The sequence below is a fragment of the Scyliorhinus canicula genome, chromosome 3 (genome assembly GCF_902713615.1).
Source record: "Scyliorhinus canicula chromosome 3, sScyCan1.1, whole genome shotgun sequence".
In the NCBI taxonomy this organism is placed as follows: domain Eukaryota; kingdom Metazoa; phylum Chordata; class Chondrichthyes; order Carcharhiniformes; family Scyliorhinidae; genus Scyliorhinus; species Scyliorhinus canicula.
In genome coordinates, this window is record NC_052148.1 from 258078843 (window position 1) to 258105229 (window position 26387).

The 26387-nt window shown below is 46.9% G+C and overlaps 1 protein-coding gene and 1 long non-coding RNA gene across 3 annotated transcripts in view; one reads left to right on the forward strand and one right to left on the reverse strand.

Annotated features, from left to right (window-relative positions):
• On the reverse strand, positions 1 to 24907 carry LOC119963481. Its single transcript, XR_005460113.1, has 3 exons — positions 24413 to 24907; positions 9539 to 9632; positions 1 to 470 (listed from the first exon to the last, which is right to left on the reverse strand). It is a non-coding gene; the product is annotated as an uncharacterized LOC119963481 (long non-coding RNA).
• psd3l (pleckstrin and Sec7 domain containing 3, like) overlaps positions 1 to 26387 on the forward strand; it is a 505495-nt gene that overhangs the window by 275499 nt on the left and 203609 nt on the right. For both annotated transcript variants that reach the window (XM_038792652.1, XM_038792653.1), the window contains one exon: positions 961 to 1425. In XM_038792652.1, the coding sequence (XP_038648580.1) occupies positions 961 to 1425 (465 nt within the window). The remainder of the gene's footprint in view (positions 1 to 960; positions 1426 to 26387) is intronic.

Here is a 26387-nt window from a genome sequence, read left to right on the forward strand (position 1 = left end):
TTGGCTAGGAGTGACCCTGCCCTCCCCAACCCCACCAACCCCCCCAATGTGTAAATATAAATGATGATCATTTGTGCAGTGAACTGAGGTACTCCCAGCACACAGACAATATCCAAACAGGAGTGGGATGTCTTCCGGAGAGTAAAATGGTCAGGTGTTCCTGAGTGTTTGTACTTGGTCTGTGGTCTATGACTCCCAGTGAGTTCCTGATCCTAAGTGATGTCTTCTCAGCAGTCATGATATCCCAGATAGGGTTGAAAGGAAAACAAGAAGACCAATCAATTTTCTATCCGGTTGCTCATGATCTCCGTAAATGGCACTGACAATGCACTATTGGCAGAAGTGCACTGACCACACATTGGTCAGGGCTGAGCTGACCACTTAATGGTCCAGTCTGACCGTCCACTGGAATGACAGTTCTTGTGTTGACCACTCAGTAGCCTGGCCTGATCTGTGTGCAGAATGAGAACCTACAATGGAACAAAAGGAAATACAAAATGATCTTTTCTTAAAAATGAGAAAAAAAGCAAAGTTTTAGAGAAGGAAATCAATGTTCTAAAAAAAAAGCATCTTCTTCACAAGATCATAAAAATTAGGAGCAAGATTAGGCCATATTGGGCTCGGTGAGCCTACCTGCTATTTAATAAGATCATGGCTGCTCTGACCTTGTTCTCAATTCCACTTTTCTGCCTGCTCCCCAAAGCCCTCGACTCCCCTTTCGATCAAAACCTTGCCTATCTCAGGCTTGAACATATTCAATGGCCCAGCCTCCATTTAAGAAGGATGTACAGTATTTGTTGAATAAAATAGAACAGTGAAGTTCCAAACATAATGGGTACTACTGGGAGAAGGTAATAAGTGAGATGTAGATGATAATTTCTACAGCTGTATTATAGAGGAATGAAATGTGCTGGATTCCCCGTGTTGTCTTAACTGTTCTTCTGACTGTTATCTCCTCAGCCTCCTGCTATTGACAGTAACGAACAAGCCAGAATTTGAGTGTGCGTGGACTTCACCCAGTGAGGTGACTGATATCTTCAGCTCGCAGTTTGAACATATTATGGAGTGCCAGCGATTGAAAGGCACCTCGTACAACAGCCTGGACTCCCTGGACGTGATCTCTTCCACGGACGAGAGCGAATGTGGCTTCAGCTTTGAAATGCCCCTCACCCCCATGATTCAGCAGAGAATCAAAGAAAGCAGCCAGTTCATGGAACTTGGGATTGTGGAGACTGCCTCTGGCACTCGGGCATTGCAGCCCTGCATGGACACAAATGACTCTCTGGGCGGTGGGCTGGAGGAATCAGTGAGCAGCAGTACATCGGACCATTTATCTCATAAACCCTCTTTGTATGCTGTTGTAAACGGATCACCTCGGCTCTCGGAGTTGTTTCAGGAGGAGCAGAAAGAGCCCTCCACCTCCAGGTAAGAATGTTTTATTCATACCCCCACCCTCACCCCACTGTTGAACTGACAAGGAAATAGCCATGATACCAGATATCACAGATCTATATAGTGTATTCAAAAAATAGTTAACCCAAGTGTAAAATCGAGGACAGGATAAAGCCAAAATGAAATGAAATGAAAATCGCGTATTGTCACAAGTAGGCTTCAAATGAAATGAATGATTTTAAAAGAGAACCATCTTTTATCAGTTTGAGACTGCTCGTGGGTTGTTGATGATACACCAGCCGGGTTATCACCTCTGTTACAATGTGAATATATGCACAAAGACACCAAGTTTGCACTTTTTGTGTGCGGTTGATGCGCAGTTTGAGCTCTGAATTATCACATTGTGTAAAGCACACTATTATTCTGTTATTAGGTCTGTGTCTCTCCAAGGATGTTTCTGTTAAATGATTTGTGAACGAAGCACGATGATTCGGAGCTTAATTACAGATTAAGGAGTTCAAGATTTTGGCTTTGTCTTTTTTTAAATTGTTGCATCTTCATATAAATTAAGAGGCTGACGTTTTGCTTCCAATGTGATCATGGATAGTTTCTTTGAACATTCCACATAGTTTTTCCGTATTTTTGCTTTTAATTGTTGTCATGTGAGTATCTTTAAGAAATGGGTGTTTATAATTGGGTGTGTACATAAATATCTGCAGTGAGAGTACCTTTAAGAAATGGGTGTTTACTACTGCAGTGATATCAGAGAGTGGGTGGAGCTGGGTTGTCTGTTCGCTTTTTACTTTCGTTTTTGAGCAGGCTGTCAATTACCACAAAGACGAGAGTAGTGGAATAATCGAGGCTTTATTGAGCAAAGATGTTGTGCCTCCTGTAGCTGCCACCAGAATGGCTGCAGCACCGGCGAGCACACACATTTATACACCACCTACTGGGCGGAGCCAGCAGGCAGGGATTTACTCATGTACCTCTATTATACATGTCTTACCGTAATACACATAATACTGCTAGTGATGACTACCACAGGCTGCAGGGTGTGTTTTAGTTCAGTTTTCAGTGTTGGAGCTGAAGCCAGACCAAGCAGGCGTACTGCTGTTCTCTCTGCCATCAAAAGACTATCTCTTGATCATTTGGTGAATTCAGAATTATATATGTTTTCAGTAGTGACTTTAACCTGATGTGCTTTTGATAAAGGTTTTGTTTTTAAGTCGTATGGATGTTAAAAAGGAAAGCTTAAAGGTTTACTTTGTGTTGTAGTCTTTGGGGGTTGTATTTGAATTAATGGTTGCTAAGATGTTCACTGTTTGTTTTAAAAAGGCTATCTTGAATTCATAGAATAAACATTGTTTTGCTTTAAAAAATACTTTTCCATTTCTGCTGTACCACACCTGTAGAGTGGGCCGTGTGCTCCAGATACCACAATCTAGTAAAAATTGGGGTCAGGTGAACTCCATGATACACTTTGGGGTTCTCTAAACCTTGGCCCATAATATTGTGAACTTTGAAGTGTGGGAGGTAGTGTCTGAGCGCTCTAAGTGCCATTATTCGTTATTACTGGCAGGTCTCCCATGGTGTCATAATAATAATCTTTATTGTTACAAGTAGGCTTACATTAACACTGCAATGAAGTCACTGTGACAATCCCCTAGTCACCACATTCCGGTGCCTTTTCGGGTACACTAAGGGAGAATTCAGAATGTCCAAATTACCTAATAGCAGGTCTTTCGGGACTTGTGGGAGGAAACCGGAGCACCCGGAGGAAACCCACACAGACACAGACTGTGTAGACTCCGCACAAACTGTGACCCAAGCCGGGAATCGAACCTGGGACCCTGACACTGTGAAGCAACAATGCTACCCACTGTGCTACCGTGCCGCTCATATGGTGTTGCTCATATGTTGGTTGTTGCACTTTTGTTCGTTGGGCTATCGTACCATGCAATGGCAGAATGTTTTGGTCTTCTGACAGGGTAGAATCGGCAGTCCTGTGGTGCAGTGAGTAGAGTCACAGGCAATAAGCCAGAAGCTGTGGGTTCAACTCCTACTCCAGGATCTGATGGCCAAGGAAGATGCGTTCATAATGTGGCCAGAGTACCAACGTGGTGTTGGCCGTGTGTGGATCAGATTTGTGCCAACAGCATGGAGTTCGATCCCCATTCCGGCTGGGCTGCTGAGACCCTGTCCTTCCCATGGTGGAGGGCGTCGGGACGAGTCAGACCTGCCTTCATGCAGAGAACTCGAGAAGAAGAAAGATAAAATTAATTGCTTTTAAGGCCACGGAATTAGAATGGTGAAGCAAAACATGTCCCGCCCCCCCATCGTCATTGCTTAATCATTGTTTGGTTGGCGAACTTTGGAAATTGGAAAGTGGTTGGCAGTTGAAGCTTCCAGCGAAGAATTTTGAGTTTTTTATGATCGTTTCGTATGTAAGAAAATGTGACATTTTGTCAATTTAAATATATTACCACTGGATCTTCAGTGGCAATGCTGATGGTAATTCAGAGATTGTTTCCAGTAAAATAAATAAATCATAGATTTTCATATATTTTCTTTGCTGTTGGATAAACTAGTGAATAAATCTTGCTATGCACAATTGCTATCTTTAAATGTAAGAGTCTGCCTCTTCGGTGCTGAAAAGAAAGTTTCTCTAAGCCGATCAGGGTAGATCACACCGAACCAGGCTCCACTTGTATACAGGACGGCCTTGGGTCTATTGAATACAGCTCTCTTCTTTGGCAGTTCCGCACGCACATCTTGATAGAACCTGATGGGGCAGCCTGCCCTCCTTAAAGTCACAGTGTTCCTTCGCCCATCTTAGAACTCTCTCTTTCTCCTTAAACCTGTGAAACCTCACTAGCACCGTGCGTGGTGGATCCTCAGGACGAGGCCTCGTCCGGAGTGTACAATGGGCTCGATCTAACTCTGGAAGGGGTGTGAATCCACCCTCACCCACCATTTTACCGAACGTATCTGCCAAGCTCTCCGTGGGCATTGGGCCTTCCATCCCCCTGGCAGCCACTTTCGAATACCTTGCCTTCTGATCCTTCCTGTCCTCCAGGTGATTCATCTTGCAACGTAATTGGGGTGGCACTGTGGCGCAATGGCTAGCACTGCTGTCTCATGCCACCGAAGACTCGGGCTCGATCCCGGCTCTGTCTGTGTGGAGTTTTCAAATTCATCCCGTGTCTGCGTGACTCACGCCCTCACAACTCAAAAGTTGTGCAGGTTAGGTGGATTGGTCATGCTAAATTGCTCCTTAATTGGGGGAAAAAAAATTGGGTACTTTAAATTTACAAAACAAAACCCTGTCACTTGCTGTTCAATTAATGAAAATAATTAATCTTGATTACGGCGCGTGTGCTTCTGAATCAGGCCCGTTGACTGAAATGTCGCGCGAGGGGACGATGGCGTTGGGACACATGCTCAACGTCTCCTTGAGGGCTTTTTCGCACTTTCGTGTTGGGCACACTCCCACCTGAGCAATTTAAAATTCCGGCCAAGGTGTTAAGCAATGAGGATGGATTGACTGTCTTGGCTGACGTGAATGGCGCTGTTGGTGGACATAACAAGTCAGAAGGAGTTGGCAAAGTGATTTTGTCACCACTTTTTCTACTGAACGATAAAGAGGCGGATGATTTATTCTGAAGAGAACTGGTAACCGTGAGAAGGAAATGGCACGAAATGTGCCTGACGCAAAATGCATTCTAGCATGCAGTTGAGTATGCAGCAGCTTAGCATGTGGTGAGTAAGCCCAAATGGAATGCAATGGTGTGTGACTGAGGCAGTAAATTGCACGAGCGGAGGAGGGTAAAGTGGAGGCTTTTACCCCACAGGCAGAGCTGCCAGGTTTGGTGATTATGTCACTTCATGTTGTGGCTTTTTTCAGCAGTTTTCAGGCTTCGTGCTTTGTCAGCTAGTGAGCAGCGGGGGCTGCTGTCTGTGTAAGCAGGGTGAACATCAGGCACATGTCAGCCATCGCTCTCACCTCTGACTTAGAAGGTTGCAGGTTCAAGTCCCACTCCAGGACTTTTTACATAGAATTTACAGTGCAGAAGGAGGCCATTCGGCCCATCGAGTCTGCACCGGCTCCTGGAAAGAGCACCCTACCCATGGTTAACACCTCCACCCTATCCCCGTAACCCAGCAACCCCACCCAACACTAAGGGCAATTTTGGACACTAAGGGCAATTTATCATGGCCAATCCACCTAACCTGCACATCTTTGGACTGTGGGAGGAAACCGGAGCACCCGGAGGAAACCCATGGACACACGGGGAGGATGTGCAGACTCTGCACAGACAGTGACCCAAGCCGAAATCGAACCTGGGACCCTGGAGCTATGAAGCGATTGTGCTATCCACAATGCTACCGTGCTGCCCATTGAACCGAAAACTCAAGTCTGACACCCCAGTGCAGCACTGAGCGTGTGCTGCACTTTTGTGGGTGCAATAGTTTAAATCCTGGCTTCCACCTGCCCTGTCAGGTGGATGTAAATGATCCCATGGCACTATTTTGAAGAAGAGCAGGGGTGTTATCCCTAATGTCCTGGCCAATAAATCCCTCATTACAAACAAACAGATCAATTGGTCATTATCACATGGCTATTTGTACACATTTGCTGTGCACAATGAATCTGCCGTGTTTTCGACATTACAGCAGTGACTGTACTTCAGAATATTTTTCATTGGCTGTAAAGCAGTTTGAGAAATCTAACGGTGCATGATGTTATATGAGTGCAATTCCTTCCTTCAGTCCTGAAGAGACAAATGTTTTGGTTGAAGGCATCATTCCAGGCTGCATTCTGGCAGAAGGCTTTGTATCATTCATGAGTAGTGAAGGCCCTTGCCACCAATGTGAATGAACTTCTGTGATCTGATCACAAACAGGCCCTTATTGAACCGATTGAGTGAAGCTAGAAATGATCCCTGTGGGCTCTTCCACCAGCCATGTGAACAATGGGACCGTGGCACGGGAGCGGTAATTCAGCCTGTCGGGTGGTCCAACGTAGCAGGACATCTTTGCCCGAAGACCAGTGGAGCGGAGAGCGAGCCGCCACCAATTCGGGAAAGGCAAGGCGAGTCTTCAGATTGTTCTGAAAATCCTACTCAATGAAAATGGTTCGGGAGAGTCTTTCCTCACGAGGGCTGAAACCGCAGCAGAAACCAGCTCGGTCTGGGCCTAGCCGTGCAGGAGCACCGGAGATAATGAAATGTGAACTTGTAGTATAGAGTGTGTGCTGTTTTACAATTCCCCACTGCACAATGTTGTAGGCATTGTCCACCATTTTCATTCTTAAATTCAAGTGTTTTCTCTAAAGGTGGTGTGTGAGAACATTAGAACACAAGAGAAATCTGCCCTGTCGTAGTTATCACTGTTTCACTATTTTTCCCATAAGGTGTGCGATTTAACAGAGATGAAAGAGTCCCGTGTCGAGTGTATTTAGCTGGGTGTTTCCCAATGCTGGCAGTGCCAGGAATGACCCCGCTCTTAAATGGGACTCTGCTTCATTTCTGGGCCTCAGCGAGGAATGGCCCACCAAGGCCTGGCCCACCATGGCCTGGCCCACCAAGGCCTAGCCCACCAAGGCCTAGCCCACCAAGGCCTAGCCCACCAAGGCCTGGCCTACCAAGGCCTAGCCCACCAAGGCCTAGCCCACCAAGGCCTGGCCTACCAAGGCCTAGCCCACCAAGGCCTAGCCCATCAAGGCCGCACTAAGTCCCGATATCTAGAACCCCACCTCCACCCCCAACCGCTGCCTCTGGACCATCCCCAACTCAACTGTAAGGGGGCTATCGAGCCCCCTGCACCCACAAGAGCAGGGCACCACCAATGCCGAGCAAAACGCCACCCAGGCACTGTCACCTGGGGGATCCAAATCGCAATGTCTCATGCCCTTAGAGCACACGAGGCATGGTGAGCCAGGTAAAACCACTGCGTCATGTTCCGTGTCCGACGCCTGTTTCCCGATTTTTGAAACCACAAGTGAAACTCTCCAATCGGTAATTCCTCCCGGCGGAGGAAGAGAATCGTGGAGCTCCAGAGAATACCGGGTCAGGCCTACTAATTGTATGTGGACGGCATTTATTGTATTTGCGGAGTAGAACGCATTGAGGTCGCTGTCGAGGAACCGGAACATGGCATTCTGGCGGGCGCCCGGCATCGGCCACGATTTTGACCTCACGACCGATTCTCCGCCTATTCGCAATTCCGGCGTAGCCGACGGAGAATCCGGCCCCAAGTCTTTTTGTTTCTTCGTTCTTTGCTGAGAGTGTTTTTGTTCAGCCCAGCACCACACAGGAAGGAATATTGATAGTGTTTACAACAAACGCAATGGGAAAGGATTTGTTTGAACACCTCGTTGACCAAAGTTGCAGCCAGTGAGAGAAGTAGGGGCTCAGTAAAGATTGTGACCGGAATTTGGGCTTTTGCGTGGTTTGCCCGCCTCTCCGTTGGGGAACCTACTGCGAGGTGTCAACGTTGAGGGGACGGGAAGATCCCATTCTATGGATATGTAACACTTAGACCACACAATGACCATCTCCAACAAGAGAGACTCTGACTATCCCTCTTTGATGTTCGACAACATTACCGTCGCTGAATGTTACCATTGATACGGGGGTCACCATTGATCAGATATGGAACTGGACTAATCGTATAAATGCTGTGGCTACTTCACATCAACTGCAGTGGTTCAAAAAATTGGCCCACCAGCACCCTGCCAAGGGCAATCCAGGTTGGGAAATAAATGCTGGCATTGCCAGCAATGTCTACAAGTCAGGAATGAATTAAAAAAAAGTGAAAACTGAATTTTTAAAAATGAAAACCGCTGTGTTTTGAGCAAAGCTATCTATGGCAGACAGCCAGGGGTGTGTAGATAGTTTTGCAGAGAGCCTGGTTAAAAGCCAGCCTTTTGAATCTATGCAGTAGCTTTTCTTACTGCTCAAAGAACAAGAACCAATCATTTAAATCACTCTTGCTCCCAACCCAATTAGAAGTGGCCATCCTGTTCTCATGGAGAAGCTATAAATTGCTGTGTTTAAAAATAGGCAGATCCGTTACGTTCCATTTGAGTTGATTGTCGAATGCTGTGTCAAACTTCTGGAATATTCTGGAGAGGCAGAGAATTTGACATCATAATCTTAATATTTCTCCTGTTCACGCGTTCCAATTTGGCTTTTACTTTACACTCTGACTTGATGCTGACGAGAAATATATTCCAGTTTACCCATCCAGGACCCTCCAATTCGCCTCATCGTACAGTCTTCATGGTTTCTTAAAGATCAGGGCTTAAAGAGTGATGAAGAATACTTGTGTAAGATCAAGATTAGCATGCTTATTTTCCCACGAGTTTAGAAGTTGAAGAGTGAACTAACTGTGGTGTTGAAAATGATGAACGGATTTGATCGGGTAGATGAAGAGAGATTGTTTCTTCTGATGGGGAATTTCAGAACAATGGGACATAGGCCTGGATTTAACTGAGAACCCTTTGGAAATAGCAGCCTCTAAGAGATCCAAACCCCATTCCCAGGATTTCTGATTTCAGGCTGGTTCCGGTTATGAGCCTGCACCCTGGCATGTATGACTCCTCCACAATTATTATGGAGTACGGCCAGGTTTTCAAAGAATCGTGGTTCACGGCACCTCATGAGAGGGCCTTTTGAGAGGGAATTTCCAATGTCCATTGCCAAAAAATGCCCCACTCCAACAATCCCAGTGGCCATTCGTGCCCCCAGGGCAAGCTATGTGCCCCGATCAAGCTCTGTGGTCTGCTATGCCCCCCCCCCCCCCCCCCCCCCCCCCCCCCCCCCATAACCAACCCCTATGGCCTGTCATACCCACCATGAATAAATCCTATAGTGACAGTAGGATATGTAAAAAAAGCATTTAAAAAATCATTCATTCATCACTTTAAAAAATCCCTCCTTTTTACTACAATAAAAGTGTCAATCTTCCAGACCTTTTCAAGTTTCAATAGAGGGGAGAGGCATGGGGGAGAGGAGGGTCAGTTGAAAGTTTCAAGTCTGCGAGTCTCAGATGTTTATTTGATAATACAGCATTGTTACCACAATTTTACAGGGCCTTAGTGAGACCACACTTGGAGTACTATATGCAGTTTTGGTCATCTTACCTGTTTCTCCTAGAGAGCGTGCAACCAAGATTCAATAGACTGGTTCCTGAGGTTTGGAATGTGGAGAGCTTGAATAGACTCCGACATTTATTCCCTGGAATTTAGAAGGTGAGAAGTAATTTCATTGAAAATGGCTTGGCATAGTAAATGGGAAGATGTTTCCCTTGGCTGGGGAGTCCAGAACATGGGGCCATTTTCTTAGGCTAATCATAGAATGAAGTACAGAAGGAGGCCATTCAGCCCATCAAGTGTGCACCGGCCCTCTGAAAGAGCATGCTACCCTGGCGCACACCCCCGCCCAATTCCCGTAACCCCACCTAATCATCCTCAGACACTAAGTGGCAATTTATCATGGCCAATCCAACTAACCTGCGCACCTTTGGACTGTGGGAGGAAACCAGAGCACCGGAGGAAACCCACAAAGGCACGGGGAGAATGTGCAAACTCCACACAGACAGTCACCTAAGGCTGGACTAGAACCCGGGACCTTGGGTCTGTGAGGCAGCAGTGCTAACCACTGTGCCGCTTACAGAAAAGTCTCTGAAAAGGTCTTGGACGGGATTCTCCTGGGCCGGGCGAGAGATTCCCCGCCACCAGCGGGAATCGTGCCACGCCGCCCCGACACTGGGACGCGATTCTCCGCAAATCAGTGCCATTGGCGCCGGCATGGTCGCCGCCGGTCAGGGTCCGCTCTACGCGGCCCTCCCACCGATTCTCAGCCCGGGATGGGCCGAACGGCTGTAGCAAAAAACCTGAGTCCCGCCGGCGCTGTTCTATCCTGCTCTCAGCCAGCGGGATCTCGGCGTGGAATTGTCTGGGGGCGGCCTGGGGGGGATCGACCTCGGGGAGGCCCTTCGTTATGGCCTGGCCCGCGATCGGGGCCCACCAATCGACGGGCCGGCCTCTCAGGCAGGGGGCCTCCTTTCTTCTGTGCCGGCCCCCTGTACCCTTATGCCATGTTGCATCAGGGCTGGCATGGAGAAGGGAGCCACTGCGCATGCACGCGTTGGCGCTGCCCTGTTAATGCCGGGATCAGCAACTGGAGTTGCATGGGCCGCTGCAGTGCCTTGCTGGCCACCCTGTAGGGGCCAGAATTGCTGATCCCGAGACCATGTTGACGCTGTTGAGAAACGCGATGGCGTTTCCGACAGCGTCAACACTTAGCCTCAGGATGAGAGAATCCCACCCCTTGAATCCAACAATTCTGGAGGAGGTATCTGCCCAACTATCTTTCAGGCTCCAGTGAGGGGTGAATACTTTTTCCAATTTCTTCCTTGAGTTTCCGCTATATTCTAAGGAGTCAATTATTTATGGCATGAAGAGTAATTTCTTCACACAAAGCTTTGTCAATCTTTGAAATTCTTTATCTCGCACACCTGCGGATGCTCAGTATATTGAATATATTCAGCTCGAAGATTGATAGATTTTTTGAAAAATGGAGTTGAGGGATAGCATCAAGCATGATCTAATTGAATGGTGGAGTTGGATTGAACGGCAGAGTGGCCTTATCATTCTTTTGTTCCCATGGTCTTATGTAATCATACCAAAGGATATAGAGGAAAGGATGATGAATACTATTGAGTTACACACCAGCCATGATCTAGTTCATAGAATCCATAGAATCTTTGAAGTGCAGGAGTAGCCCATTCGGCCCATCAAGTCTGTAAACCTCCAAAAGAGCACCCGATCCAGGCTCACTCCCCCGCCCTACCCCCACAACCCCACCTAACTGGCACATCTTTTAATATTAAAATTAATTAATAAATAAAAACTAATTAATAATCGCTTATTGTCACAAGCACTGTGAAAAGTCGCTAGTCGCCACGTTCCGGCGCCTGTTCGGGGAGGCCAGTACGGGAATTGAACCCGCTCTGCTGGCCTTGTTCTGCATTACAAGCTAGCTATTTAGCCCACTGTGCTAAACCAGCCGTTTGGACTGTGGGAGGAAACCAGAGCACCCGGAGGAAACCCACACAGACACGGGGAGAATGTGCAAACACCACACTGTCGCACTAGGCCGGAATGAAACCCCAGCCCCGGATGATGTGAGGCGGCAGCAGTACTAACCACTGTGCCACCGTTCTGTTGAATGGCAGAGGAGGCTCGATTTGATTTTAATGGTCTATTCCAGTTCCCACGACAATATGATTCCAGGTTATTTGGCGAAAAGACCTGTATGTTCGGGCAGAAATAGTGTGGTTGCCAATGCCTGAGTAGTCCGGAGGAAAAACCATGGGGCAAGAACTTCCAGCTGCTCCCTCCGGTGGGATCTTCTCATCCTGCCGATGGCACATCAGTGTCATGGGTCTCCCAGAGTGGAGCAGAATCAATGAGAAATCCCATGACCAGCAAAGGGACCAAAGGATCGTGCCACCTCCCACATCCAAAGAAGGCCAGAGAATCTTGCCCATGATCTATTCTTGAGCTTTGCTGCTCCAGCTTTGCTGCTCTGTCCTTGCATATTGGAAGCTACACAGGGGTGGGCTCTCAGAGGTCTTCATCTGTACTTGAGGAATGCTACAGATTTTAGCTAGTCGAGTTTTGGAACTAGTTTCTTTTGCTGGAGTCTACTATTACAGCACATCACTTCATGGGAGCATGATCGAACATTATTTGACACTGAACCACATTGCAGGTATTAGGGCAGATGACCAAATGTTTGGACAAAGAGGTAGCTGTCATCATCAGAGTTTAGATAACCACTTGGGGCAGCACGGTGACGCAGTGGTTAGCACTGCTGCCTCATAGCGCTGAGGTCCCAGGTTCGATCCCGGCCCTGGGTCACTGTCCGTGTGGAGTTTGCACTTTCTCCCCGTGTTTGCATGGGTTTTGCCCCCTCAGCCCGAAGGTGTGCAGGGTAGGTGGATTGGCCATGCCAAATTGCCCCTTAATTGGAAAAAATGAATTGGGAACTCTAAATTTTAAGAAAAAAAATATAACCACGTGGGGTGTTTTAATCGATTTGTGTTGCTCAGTCCAAGTTATACATGGAACAAGTTCAATTAAAATTACCTTCAAATCACTGTGGTCCCCTGCTAGGGCGGCACGGTAGCACAGTGGTTAGCACTGTTGCTTCACAGCACCAGGGACCCGGGTTTGATTCCTGGCTTGGGTCACTGCAGAGTCTGCACGTTCTCCCCGTGTCTGCGTGGGTTTCCTTCGGGTGCTCCGGTTTCCTCCCACAAGTCCTGAAAGACGTGCTTGTTAGGTGAATTGAACCTTCTGAATTCTCCATCTGTGTACCCAAACAAGCGCCGGAGTGTGGCGACTAGGGGATTTTCACAGTAACTTCATTGCAGTGTTAATGTAAGCCTACTTGTGACACTAATAAAGATGATTATTACATCATGGGAGACCTGCCAGTAATAATGAATAATGGCTCTTGAAGTGCTCAGCTACTATTGTTATCAGGGATTCAATTTTTACAGGGGTTAAACAGGTTGTTTGCCCAGCAAGCTGACTGCGAGTTCACTGCCAGTGACTTCTCGGTTGATTGATGGTGCACGATTGTTTGCAATAAATCCCCAATTGTAAATTAAATCAGAATCTAAAAGGCTGAACCAACTGACAAGAATAACACTCTAAATGATAAATTCAGAAGATTTATTAGCTATTAGAATGAAGAAAGGCAATAAGTTAGAAAGATAGAAACCAAAGGGGCGGCAAGGTGGCACAGTGATTAGCATTGCTACCTCACAGCGCCAGGGACCGGGGTTCAATTCTGGCCTTGGGTGACTGTGTGGAGTTTGCACTTTCTCCCCGTAGCTGCGTGGGTTTCCTCCGGGTGCTTCAGTTTCCTTCCACAGTTCAAAGATGTACAGGTTAGGTGAATTGGTCATGATAAATTGGCCAACGTATCCAAAGATGTGCAGTTTAGCTGGAGTTACGGAGATAGAGCGGGGGATGGGCCTCAGTAGGGTGCTCTTTCACAGGGTCGGTGCAGACTCGATGGCCAAATGGCCTCTTTCTGCACTGTAGGAATTCTATTTTAGGATTTTTCAAAGTTTCAATTAACTTTAATTAACAGTAATTAGCAGTAGGAGGCGAAAGCTTAACTTTAACAACTAAACGTACTTTTCATAATTTTGCTCGGTTGAACAGTCTGAAGCCATGAAGTGATAACCCAAAACGTAGATAACATGTGAACAAAAATGACATCTAAAAACCTTTATTTTACACTTACAAGATGTTGTAGGCCCACCTTAGTCATGTTGTTGGAAATAGCTAATTGGTCTATAATTTGTGAAGGATAAGATGAGTAAACCCCATTGGTTCTAACCAATTTACACACATTGTCTTAGCCTTAGGACAATGTAGAGCGGCACGGTAGCACAGTGGTTAACACAATTGCTTCACAGCTCCAGGGACCCAGGTTCAGTTCCCGGCTTGGGTCACTGTCTGTGCGGAGTCTGCACGTTCTCCCCGTGTCTGCGTGGGTTTCCACCGAGTGCTCCGGTTTCCTCCCACAGTCCAAAGGTAGGCAGGTTAGGTGGATTGGTCATGATAAATTGCCCTTAGTGTCAAAAAGGTTGGTGGTTAGGTGGGGTTACTGGGATAGGGTGGAGATGTGGGCTTATGTGGGGTGCTCTTTTCAAGGGCTGATGCAGACTCGATGGGCCGAATGACCTCCTTCTGCACTGCAAATTCTATGATTCTATCTATGTCTTTAAACCATGTCTATTTTCTTGAGTTAGCCGAAGTATCAAACAATAATTGGTTAACTTAACCATCTGCTGATTTATAATTAGCTCCTGACATCTGCTGGCATCTTCTGATCTCTTAATACAAAGGCCGACTGAAGAATGAGACAGCCTGAATAAGACTGGAGAAGGGAGAATTTCCGCGCCCCCTACGGCTTGTTCCTCGGTCGCGGGATGCGCCCGCTGTTGGCCAGTGGTGGGATCTTCTGGTCCTGTCACTGTCAATGGGACTCCCCATTGAATCCATCCTCTGCTGTCGAGAAACTCGCGGTGGGTATTCCCCATCGGCGGGACAGGAAAATCCAACTGGCGGGAATGGCTGGAAAATCTCACCCCAAGTGTTAATTATGTGTAATGAAACATTGCAGACTTTGTGTTACAGGTTATATTACCAACACTTCTGATACATCTATTGATTAATTACTCATTCTTCAATTGCCTCACAATTAATGCTCTATATTTGATTAATCTGGCTGTTTTCCAATATGCTGTAACGGGTTTAGTTTAAAAATGTCTCCCAAACTTCTGACCATGTTAATTTACACTGCTATTGGTAACATATTGATTCAAACAACAATAATCGTTGTTATACTAAAACTATTGACTTTCAAACTATCAATACTGACACTTCAAACATTCCGAGTTCCACATCCTAACCGCTCCTTGGGTAAGCAGGTTTCTCTCAAGTTCTTAGCTCTTGCTGACCCCAGAAAGGGATGGAGCAAGATTGCCTTTGTGCCATCTTCTGGGGTTCGTCATCTTCCAACTCCTTTCGGATGGCGTAAAAAAATTACTGTTGGCTTCCCTGCTTAGGCCCGAGTTAAAATTGCAATCTAGCCCTGATGACATGCAAAGAGGATCTTGCTGTGTTTTTTTGGGTAAGTTCCTTTGCTTGCGCTGGGTGGGTATGGTTAATGTCAGCCTCCCAGAATAGAGAGAACGGCCAGAATTTTCCAGCCCCGCCACGGTGGGTTCTCCCATGGCGGAGGTGGTGAGCCATTCAGACGTGGTGGGCCTGGAAGATCCGGCTGGCAGGAGGGGCTGGAAAATGCCGGCCAACGTTAGTTAGCACCGAACTATTGCAGTTCCTGACGTACTGTCTGATGTGTTGGGTACTCTGGATCAGTGGAGACAGCGTTTACCTCAGCAGTAACACATACAGGCTACCAACACTTGAAATAGTACAACACTATTTTATTAAGCTAGAAACTGTTGAACATACTTTCACTCTGGGTCGACACTATGTTAGATTAAACTAAAGACCTATGCCTATCCTAACCAGTCTATGCACTCAGCACATGGTGAGGATCTGTGCTGTAAGCTGTGAGCTCTGTCCTTCTGAGAGGCTGCATCCCGAATGAGCGGGAAAACTGATGCCCTCTGTCTTTATAGTGACTGTGCTCTAACTGGCGATTGGCTGCGGTGTTGTGTGTGTTGATTGGTCTTGCTGTGTGTCAATCAGTGTGTGTCTGCACCATTATATACTGGTGTATATTATGACACTGTCTCTACTACAAACTGTGTTCCATATCCACTGATTCCATCCCTCTCTCTGACATCTGTCGGACACTAAACTAGTCTGTTTGCGACCTTGCTGATTTGACTCCAAGTTAGTTTTCTGGCCACATATTCAAACCTTCAGTAAGATTACCTTTCTCCATCTCTGTAACATTGCCAGACCCCACCCGCCCGTCTCAGCTCATCAACTACTGGACCCCTTATTCATGACTTTGCTACCTTTATTAGTACAATGCACCCCTTCGATCCACCCCCCTTCATATTCCACCCTCTCTAAACTTAAGATCATCCAAGAATCTGCCCTTCCTTGCAGCGAGTCTGGTTTACCTGTGCTCAGGTTTACCTGTGCTCACTGACCTACACAAGCTCTCGATCAAACAACACACCAATTTTTAAATTCTCACCGCTGATTTTAAATCTCTCCTTGACCTCTCGCCCCTTGCCAATCTCTGTAATCTCCTTCAGCCCCACAACCCTCTGAGATATCTGTGCTCACCTAATTCTGGTCCCCGCTTTTAATTGCACCACCTTTGATGGTCATGGCATCAAACTGCCCAGGCTCTTGGCTCTGGAATTCCCTCCTTATACCTTTCTCTCCTTCCTCCTCTCCTTAAAACCAAACTTTTGGCCATTTGTCCTAATGCAGTGATGGGCAATCTAGGCTTGTGAGTGGGCCGCAGGAGTGGCTCTCCTTCATCTCAATGGGCCGCAAGATTGATTATTGGGCTTGTTCAATAACCATGACCCTTGCATAAGATTGAATACATTTAATGGAAGCCGAATATTTCATGACGAGTTAAAGAAAATGCTTAAATCATTTTTATATTAATAGAACTAACATCAACTTCATGTGGTAAAATCAAAATAAATATGTACACTTTGGACACAGAGGGAGTGCATGGCTCTCGCAGTCAATGCAATCAGCACCCACTTCACTTCCCTTGCTTTATGTGCGAATCACTTCAGTCATACCGGTAGGAAAAGAAAACTACCCGGATAGAAACCAGTGGAATGTGGCAACCCTACGTTTGGGCAACGGTTAACAAAATGTCTGGTGGGCCACACTCCGAACCCGGATGCGCCGCATGTGACCCCCGGGCCACAGGTTGTCCACCGTTGCCCTGATATATCACCCTCTGCGGCTCTGTGGCAAACTTTACTTTAGCATCTTCCTGTGACGTGCCTTGAGAGGAGCAGTTATGTTAAAGACACTACACAAATACAAGTTGTTTCTTTTAGAGAGTTTGGTGTAACCAAAGTGGAAATGTGACCCACTCGCTCCTACATCGAACAACTTGGATGTGTGGCAGAATTTTTAAAAGGCAGGAAGTAAAGTTTTTGTTTTATTTTAATTTTTCCAATAAAGGGGCAATTTTAGCGTGGTCAATTCACCTACCCTACACATCTTTTTGGGTTGTGGGGATGAAGCCCACACAGACACGGGGGGAATGAGCAAACTCCACACGGACAGTGACCTGGGGCCGGGATCGAACCCGGGTCCTCGGTGCCGTGAGGCAGCAGTGCCATCCACTGCACCACTGTGCTCCCCTGGCAGCAAGTAAAGTTGATATTTTATGAGTGTGCTTCTTTTTATGTTTGAGACTTTAAAGTTACAGTTCGATAATTGAATTGAAAGTGATTTAAAAAAAAACATTTAGTGTACCCAATTATTTTTTTCCAATTAAGGGGCAATTTAGCACGGCCAATCCACCTAGCCTGCATATCTTTGGGTTGTGGGGGCGAAACCCACGCAAACACGGGGAGAATGTGCAAACTGCACACCGACAGTGACCCAGAGCCGGGATTGAACCTGGGACCTCGGCGCCGACATGCTGCCCGAAAGTGATTCTTTACTGGAATCTGAGATCTTGCTTTTGTTTGGAAAAGGAAGACCATTCAATTGTAAACAGTGTCCGGCATTTTCAAACTCTCACAAGCAAACCTGGTCAGGGAGAGCCAGACTGAACTGTGTCCGCTGCTAAAGAATCCTCTTAATCTCTGGGAGTTGAAGTGGCCAATCGTGGTTCGAATGCTGTAAGCGTGCAGTGGTTCTGTCTCCAGACCAGCAGGCAGGATTTAAGATCTGGTGCTGTCTGCAGCTTAGTAAACAGAATCCTGCTCGTGGTGGGTCAGGCTATAGAGCAGTCACATGGGTCCTGAATTTAGAAGTGCAGAGTGATTAGAGAATCCCCCCTGTCTGACTGCAATGGCCTGCTTTGTGTATGGTTGTTTCCCGCAGCCCAGGTTTTCTGCTGCCGAGAATGACCTGACTCAGTAAGTCTTGACCCTCGACTCTGCGATGACTTGATTTGTTTCTATGACGATGCTAGCTATTGGTATTCTGCGTGACAGCCACCTCGTCTTGTCGCTGTGCTTTATTGGGGATCATTGTAACCTGCTTTAAGCAATTTGCCGACAGTCACAAGCGGAACTGGTGCTTTCAAGGCTCAAACAGCAGACGAGCACCTCTTGTTTTGTAATTTGCTGAGGAGAGGAATCAGTTTATAGTTCACTGAGGATCTCTGCCCTGGCCAGGCAGGTGGATGAGACCTGGGTGCCACTAGCAAGCCTGGGTTAATTAACTCCAGACTCCTGATTCCACTGGGTGCCTGTTTGAAGTGACGGGACATGTGTGTAAAATCTGGGCTCGCTGTCTCCCTGTAGACCCTATTATCGAGGTCATAAATTGTAATTTTAGATTCTAACTATTGATCACTGGGAAAAGCCTTTGCCCAGAGTGGGGAGAGGAGATAAATTTGTATCGTCCTTAATTTATTAAAATTCAGTGTCTGAATTGCAGTTCAGTGCAATGTCTTCCAGAGGCGACTTATTAGTTTAACCGTATACTGTTGTATGTTTAATATACTTGCTACACAGAATACCAGAACTCTGCACCTTCAACCCAACTGTCGGGTTGTAGGCTATAAATGCATGGATCTTACTGCTGCACTTTGCAGTTCTAAATGAATTAAATTGTTTGCGAGAATCCCAATTACCTCAATCTCTTGTTACGAGTGACCTTAATTGAAAGGAGCAATAACTTGCAATTTTTTTTGTCACATACCTCACACGTTGCATTGGATGCTGTAAAATGTACAGCACAAATTCAGGCCACTCAGTCCATCTAGCCTATTTTGGCCAGTTTTATGTCACACGGGCATCCACCCACTCTGTAATTCCCCACTCCGTCCTGTATCCTGCTGTACCTTTCACTGTTTCAGTATCCCAGCTGGAAGGTGATCCTCCAAGAATCCAGGTGCAATGCCACTCCTCCTTGACAGGGAGAACTGTGAGTGGCCTGTTCAGCTTAGCTGGATGTGGAGATGCCGGAGTTGGACTGGGGTGGGCACAGTGAGAAGTCTCACAACACCAGGTTAAAGTCCAACAGGTTTATTTGAAATCGCTAGCTTTCGGAGTGAACCTGATGAAGGAGCCTGCTCTCAAATGCAGTCTTTTGCTTCAGTTTTGAGCTGCCTGGTGTACTTGGTGCACTGCTGTCAGAAGGTTACATCCTACTCTCGCTTCCTGCTGACCCTGTTGGTTAGGAGAATATCATAGTCCAATGATGTCCCCTCCCTCCCCCGAATGAGCTCTTTTTAAAAATTCATTTTTACGGATGTGGATGTCGCTGGCTAGGCCAGCATTTGTTGCCCATCCCTAATTGCCCTTGAGAAGGCGGTGGTGAGCTGCCTTCTTGAACCACTGCAGTCTATGTGGTGTAGGTACACCCACTGTGCTATTAGGGAGTTCCAGAATTTTGATCCAGCAACAGTGAAGAAATGACTAAATATGCAGGGGATGGTATAGCTCACTGGGCTAAATCGCTGGCTTTTAAAGCAGACCAAGGCAGGCCAGCAGCACAGTTCGATTCCCGTACCAGCCTCCCCAGACAGGCGCCGGAATGTGGCGACTAGGGGCTTTTCACAGTAACTTCATTGGAGCCTACTCGTGACAATAAGCGATTTTCATTTCATTTCATTTCAAGTCAGGGTGGTGAGTGACTTGGAGGGGATCTTCCAGGTGGTGGTGTTCCATGTACCTGCTGTGCCTGTCCTTCTAGATGACAGTGTCGTGGGTTTGGAAGGTGCTGCCTAAGGAACGTTGGAGAGTTACTGCAGTGCATCTTTGCTGCTACTGTGCATCAGTGGTTGAGGGAGTGAATGTTTGTGGAAGGGGTGCCAATCAAGCGGGTTGATTTGCCCTGGAAGGTGTCGAGCTTCCCGTGATGTTGGAGCTGCCCTCATCCAGGCAAGCAGAGAATATTCCATCACACTCCTGACTTGTGCCTTGTAGGTGATGAATAGGCTTTGGTGGGGTGGTCAGGAGGTGAGTTATTCATTTAAAAAAATTTATAATCTTTATTGTCACAAGTAGGCTCACATTAACACTGCAACAAAGTTACTGTGAAAATTTAATTCTCATTTCATTTTTCATTTTCAAAATCCCCTAGTCGCCACATTCCGGTCCCTGTTCGGGTACACAGAACATAGAAAACATAGAAAAATACAGCACAGAACAGGCCCTTCGACCCACGATGTTGTGCTGAACTTTTGCCCTAGATTAAGAACAAATTAATCTATACTCCATTATTCTACCGTAATCCATGTACCTACCCATTAGCCGCTTGAAGGTCCCTAATGTTTCCGACTCAACTACTTCCACAGGCAGTGCATTACATGCCCCCACTACTCTCTGGGTAAAGAACCTATCTCTGACATCCCCCCTATTTCTTCCACCATTCACCTTAAATTTATATCCCCTTGTGGTGGTATGACTAGGAGGTTTACGGTACCTCAGAGTAGTGCTGCCATTGGTGCAGAGGATTTGCTGCCCATTGGCTCAGGCAGGTCATGTGTCTCTCTGCCAATTGGCTGAGGCTAGTCATGTGACTGCTCGCCGATTGGCCGAGAGGCCGGTAGCCCCGCCTACGAGGTGGGGTATAAGAACCCGTAGCAGCCAGCAGTCGGCCTTTCTCTGTAAGTTGACTGCCGGGCACACAACTAGTTCATTAAAGCCTGATATTTGGAACTTCTTCACGACTCAAGTCCAATTGATGGTGCATCACCCCTTGTAATGGTTTGTTCCGCCCGGGGGAAAAGTCTCTGACTGTCTACTCTATCTATTCCCCTGATCATCTATCAAGTCGCCCCTTATCCTTCTCCGTTCTAATGAGAAAAGGCCGAGCACCTCAACCTTTCCTCGTAAGACCTACTCTCCATTCCAGGCAACATCCTGGTAAATCCCCTTTGCACCTTTTCCAAAGCCTCCACATCCTTCCTAAAATGAGGTGACCAGAACTGCACACAGTACCCCAAATGTAGAGGGAGAATTCAGAATATCCAATTCGCCTAACAGCATGTCTTTCGGGACTTGTGGGAGGAAACTGGAGCACCCGGAGGAAAGCCACGCAGACACGGGGAGAACGCACAGACTCCACACAGACAGTGACCCAAGCTGAGAATTGAACCTGGGACCCTGGAGCTGTGAAGCAACAGTGCTACCCACTATGCTACCAATCCACCCATGAAATCACAGGATTCCTAGCCTCTGACCTGCTTTTGGAGACACAGTATTTACATGGCTAGTCTAATTCAGTTTGTGGTCAATGGTAACACCCAGGATGTTGATTGTGGGGGACTCAGTGATGATTATCTCTTATAAGAGATGGCAATTGCCTGGCACTTGTGTGGCACAAATGTTACTTGCCACTTGTCAACCCAAGCTTGGGTATTATCCAAGTCTTGGTGCATTTGAACATGGTCTGCTTCAGTGTCTGAGGAGTCGTGAATGGTGCTGAACATTGTTCAATCCTCAACGAACATCCCTACATCTGACCTTAAGTTGGAAGGAAGATCATTGATGAAGCAGCTGAAGATGGTTGGGCCTAGGATACTACTCTGAGGAACTCCTGCAGTGATGTCCTGGGACTGAAATGACTGAATTCCAACCACCACAACCATCTTCCTTTGTGTCAGGTATGCCTCCTATCAATGGAGAGTTTCCCCCCTGATTCCCATTGACTCCAGTTTAGCTCGGGATCCTTGATGCCAGCTTGATCAAATGCTGCCTTGATGTCAAGGACAGTCACTCACACCTCACCTTTGGAGTTCAGCTTTTTTGTCCACGTTTGAAGAAAGGCTGTAATGAGGTCAGAAGCTGAGTGACCCTGGCGGAACCCAAACTGAGCATCAGTGAGCAGGTTAATGCAAAGTAAGTGCCGCTTGACAGAACGGTTGAAGATCTCTTCTATCGCTTTAATGATGATTGAGAATAGACGAAAAGGATGGTAATTGGCCAGGTCGGATTTGTCCTGCTTTTTGTGTACAGGACACACCTGGGCATTTTTCCACATTGCCTGGTAGATGTCAGTATTGTAGCTGTATTGGTCAGCTTGGCTAGGGGTGTAGTAAGTTCTCGAGCACAAGTCCGCAGTATTATTGCCATAATATTATCAGGACCCATAACCTTTGCAATATCCAGTGCCTTCAGCCATTTCTTGATATCATGTGGAGTGAATCGTATTGGCCAAAGACTGACATCTGTGATGCTGGGGACCTCTGGAGGAGACCGAGATGGATCATCCACTCAGAACTTCTGACTGAAGATTATTGCGAATGCTTTAGCCTTGTCTTTTGCACATGTGCGCTGAGCTCCTCCATCATTGAGAATGGGAATATTTGTGGCGCCTCCTCCTCCTCCAGTGAGTTGTTTAATTGTCCACCACCATTCACGGCTGGAAGTGGCAGGACTGCAGAGCTTAGATCTGATCTATTGGTCAGTATGCCGGGTGTTGCTCCTGGCATGCTGTCCTGCACTCTCCATTGAACCAGGGTTGATCGCCTGGGTTGGTGATAATGGTAGAGTGGGGGATATGCCGGGCCATGAGCTTGCAGATTGTGGCTGAGAACAATTCTCCTTTGCTGAAGGCTCACAGTGCCTCATGGATGCTGGATCTGTTCCGCATCTATCCCATTTACCACAATGGCAGTGCCACAAAACCTGATGGATGATATCCTCAAGTGCAGATGGGGCTTTGTCTCACAAGGACGGTGCAGTGGTCACTCCTAACAATACAGTCATGGACAGATGCATCTGCAGCAGGCATGTTGGTGAGGATGAGGTCTAGTATGCTTGTCCCTCTTGTTGGTTCCCTCGCAACCTGTCGCAGACCCAGTCTTGCAGTTATATCTTTTAGGACTCGACTGGCTGGGTCAGTCGTGATTCTACCGAGCCACTTTTGGTGATGGACATTGAAGCCCTCCCCCCCCCCCCCCCCCCCCCCCCCCCCCACCAGAGTACATTCTGTGCCGTTACCAACCTCAAGTGTTCACCATGGAGGAATACTGATTCATCAGCTGAGGGTGGATGATGCATGTTAATAAGCAGGAGGTTTCCTTGCCCATGTTTGACCAGAAGCCATGAGACTTCATTAGGTCCAGAGTCGATGCTGAGAACTCTCAGGGGGCGCAATTCCCTCCTGACTGCAAACCACTGTGCGTCTGACCTGCCGGTGGGACAATATATCCCAAGGGATGTGATAGTGGTGTCTGGGACATTGTGTGTATGGTATGATTCCATGATTCTGACTATGTCAGGCTGTTGTATGAATAGTCTGTGAAATAGTTCTCCCAATTTTAGCACAAGCCCCCAGACTTTTCAGGGTCTACAGGGCTATATTTGCCATTGTCATCTCCAGTACCCAGGTCCAGTTTCTTTCTTTGTAGCAGTTTAATACAACTGAGTGGCTTGCTATGCCATTTCAGAAGGCGTTTAAGTGTCAATCTGCAAGTGTCAAGTAGGCCAGACCAGGTAAGGATGGCAGATTTACTTTCCTATAAGACCATAAGACATAGGAGCGGAAGTAAGGCCATTCGGCCCATCGAGTCCACTCCACCATTCAATCATGGTTGATTTCAACTCCATTTACCCGCGCTCTCCCCATAGCCCTTAATTCCTCGAGAAATCAAGAATTTATCAATTTCTGTCTTAAAGACACTCAATGTCCCGGCCTCCACCGCCCTCTGTGGCAATGAATTCCACAGACCTACCACTCTCTGGCTGAAGAAATTTCTCCTCATATCTGTTCTAAAATGACTCCCTTTTATTCTAAGGCTGTGCCCCCGCGTCCTAGTCTCCCCTGCTAATGGAAACAACTTCCCTACGTCCATCCTATCCAAGCCATTCATTATCTTGTAAGTTTCTATTAGATCTCCCCTCAACCTCCTAAACTCCAATGAATATAATCCCACGATCCTCAGACGTTCATCGTATGTTTATCCTAAAGGACATTAGTAAACCAGCTTTTTTTTCTATGTCAATGGTTGATTAATTCCAGATATTCATTGGATTCAATTGGGTGGGATTTGATCCTGGATCCCCATTGTATTACCCTGGGTCTCTGGGTTACCAGTCTGATGACAATGCCACTATGCCGCTACCTTCCCTCGTGCTATTGAATCGATAGATTAAAAAGAAGGCTGTGATTTGATCAGGATTTCAACTGAATCTTCAAATGTTCAAAATAGAGCATCTTTCTATTGGACCCTTCAAATTGAAGTTCCTCACACTCCTGTCTGTTTCAGCCCATTAGCACAGGGTTAAACATTTTCAATATAATCTATTGCTTTCCTTCTACAAAATTGGAGAAATCGCCTACCTATTTATATTCGTTCTCACCAGGGACGTTGCTCAATTGGTAACAGTTAGGGACATGTTAGAATCCACGGGGATATTAGGTTCTTGGATTAGTTGGGTGCTTGACGAGGAACCAACCGAGTTGTAAAAAGTCGAAGCACGAGCTAAAAACTCAGCTGTTTCTGGGGTACGATTATGGGATGGCTTTCTTCACTTAGTTACGTCCACTGCAGACCATAGACCTGTATTCAGTCATAAAGGCACAAGAGGTCAGAGGGCAAATCACGTTCTCGAAGAAAGCGGCTCACAGAAAATTGTTCCGACTCAGTGCAGAATAGTGTATAACACAACACTCCTGTGGGCAACTCGAGGAGAATCATGTTTTCATCTGCATCGGACTGACGTGACCGAGACACAATCACGTATAGAGAAGCAGGAAAAGTGCTAATTTCACTTCATGTGGTGGATAGGTCATGTCATAGTTGGCTTTGTGACTCAGTGTATCTCCACTGGTAAAACCCTTGTAAGTTGAAATATACATTGTGAGGTATTTTGCTCAGCTGATGTGATGTCAGAGGAGGCCATTTTCTGGTGGATCTGTTTTCCAGTAGTGCTCAGCGATGCAGGTTCGCTCTGCTGCTGCCGCCAATTTTCTTCACTCTAATCTTTGAAAAGAGACAGGAAGGTGCAGTGAAACGTACAGATGCGTTTGTGAAAATATCAGCAGGCAACCATCAAAACTTAACAAACCAAATCCAAAACAATACTTGCATCGGCCGCATTCAAACCCACCATAATCCTCAACACAAGCTGCACAATTGTGTGTTGCCACTGAATTCCTCTTCAGTGACATGCATGTGTACGAAACAAATTCTTCAAAGTTTCACTGAGAATTGATTAGACCAGTTTGTTTGGCTCACTATCTTTCCTAACTAAAACTACTCTCAACTAACTTACCTAGTGATAGCACCGAGCTGGAACAATAGGTGGCCATCAGTGGATGCTGTGACTCATTAATGCAGTGCACAACCTAGTCTGCCACGGGCATGCCAGAAAACCAGCTCTTCTCAAATTGTACGGGATCCCATGTGATAAATGTAATCGATCACATTGCAGGCAGGAATCAGAAACCATTGGAGGGGTTTTCTTCGGCCTCTGCCCGGGTTCAGCTAACCTGGGAAAATTGGACACTTCCTCTGTGCTCTGACCCTTCTGCATGATCAGTGTTCTGGGCCTGCATGTTCAGAATCTTCCTGTTGTATCTCAGTAGGTCTCTTCCTTGTACGGTGCCGAGAACATCTCCTCTTCGGATCCTCCCGTCCCATTGTCGGTACATTCTGCTGCAACACCTTTGTTTTCCCGTGACGCAGACATGCCTGACGTGCTGTCCTCAGACTCTGACATGGAGACGCAAACACCTGGAATCTTCGAAGCTGACATCATGGTTCTTCCGTCCTCGGCCGATGATCAGCCCAGGCATTCTAGCGGTAAACATTGTTCAGCGGCAAGGTACATGCTGGCCGATCCTACTCCTCCGCTTGACACTGACCTGCCGGAGCTGAAACGTCTTCCTCATCCTGTGCCGCACTGGTTTCATAATTGTAATCTTTATTGGTGATGTACCATCAATTGGACGCGAGACACGATGAAGGTCCAAACATAGGCTTTAATCAGCTAGATGTTAGCCCGGTGGTCGACTACAGTGAAAGGCCGACCACCGGGTCCTCTAGGTACTTATACCCCGCCTTAGAGGCGGGGTCTACTTGCCTCTCAACCAATTGGTGAGCAGTCACATGACGAGTCTCAGCCAATCAGCCGAGAGGCACATGACCAGCCAGAGCCAATGGGAAACCGGTGCTCTGCACCAATGGCAGCGCTCCTAGTCATACCACCACATTCACCCCTTGTGGAGAAAGAAGCCGGGGGGGGTATGGGAAAAGAGGGGGAGGGCCGAGGACTGGTGGTATGAGTAGGGAAAATTGAGATAAAACGGTGGC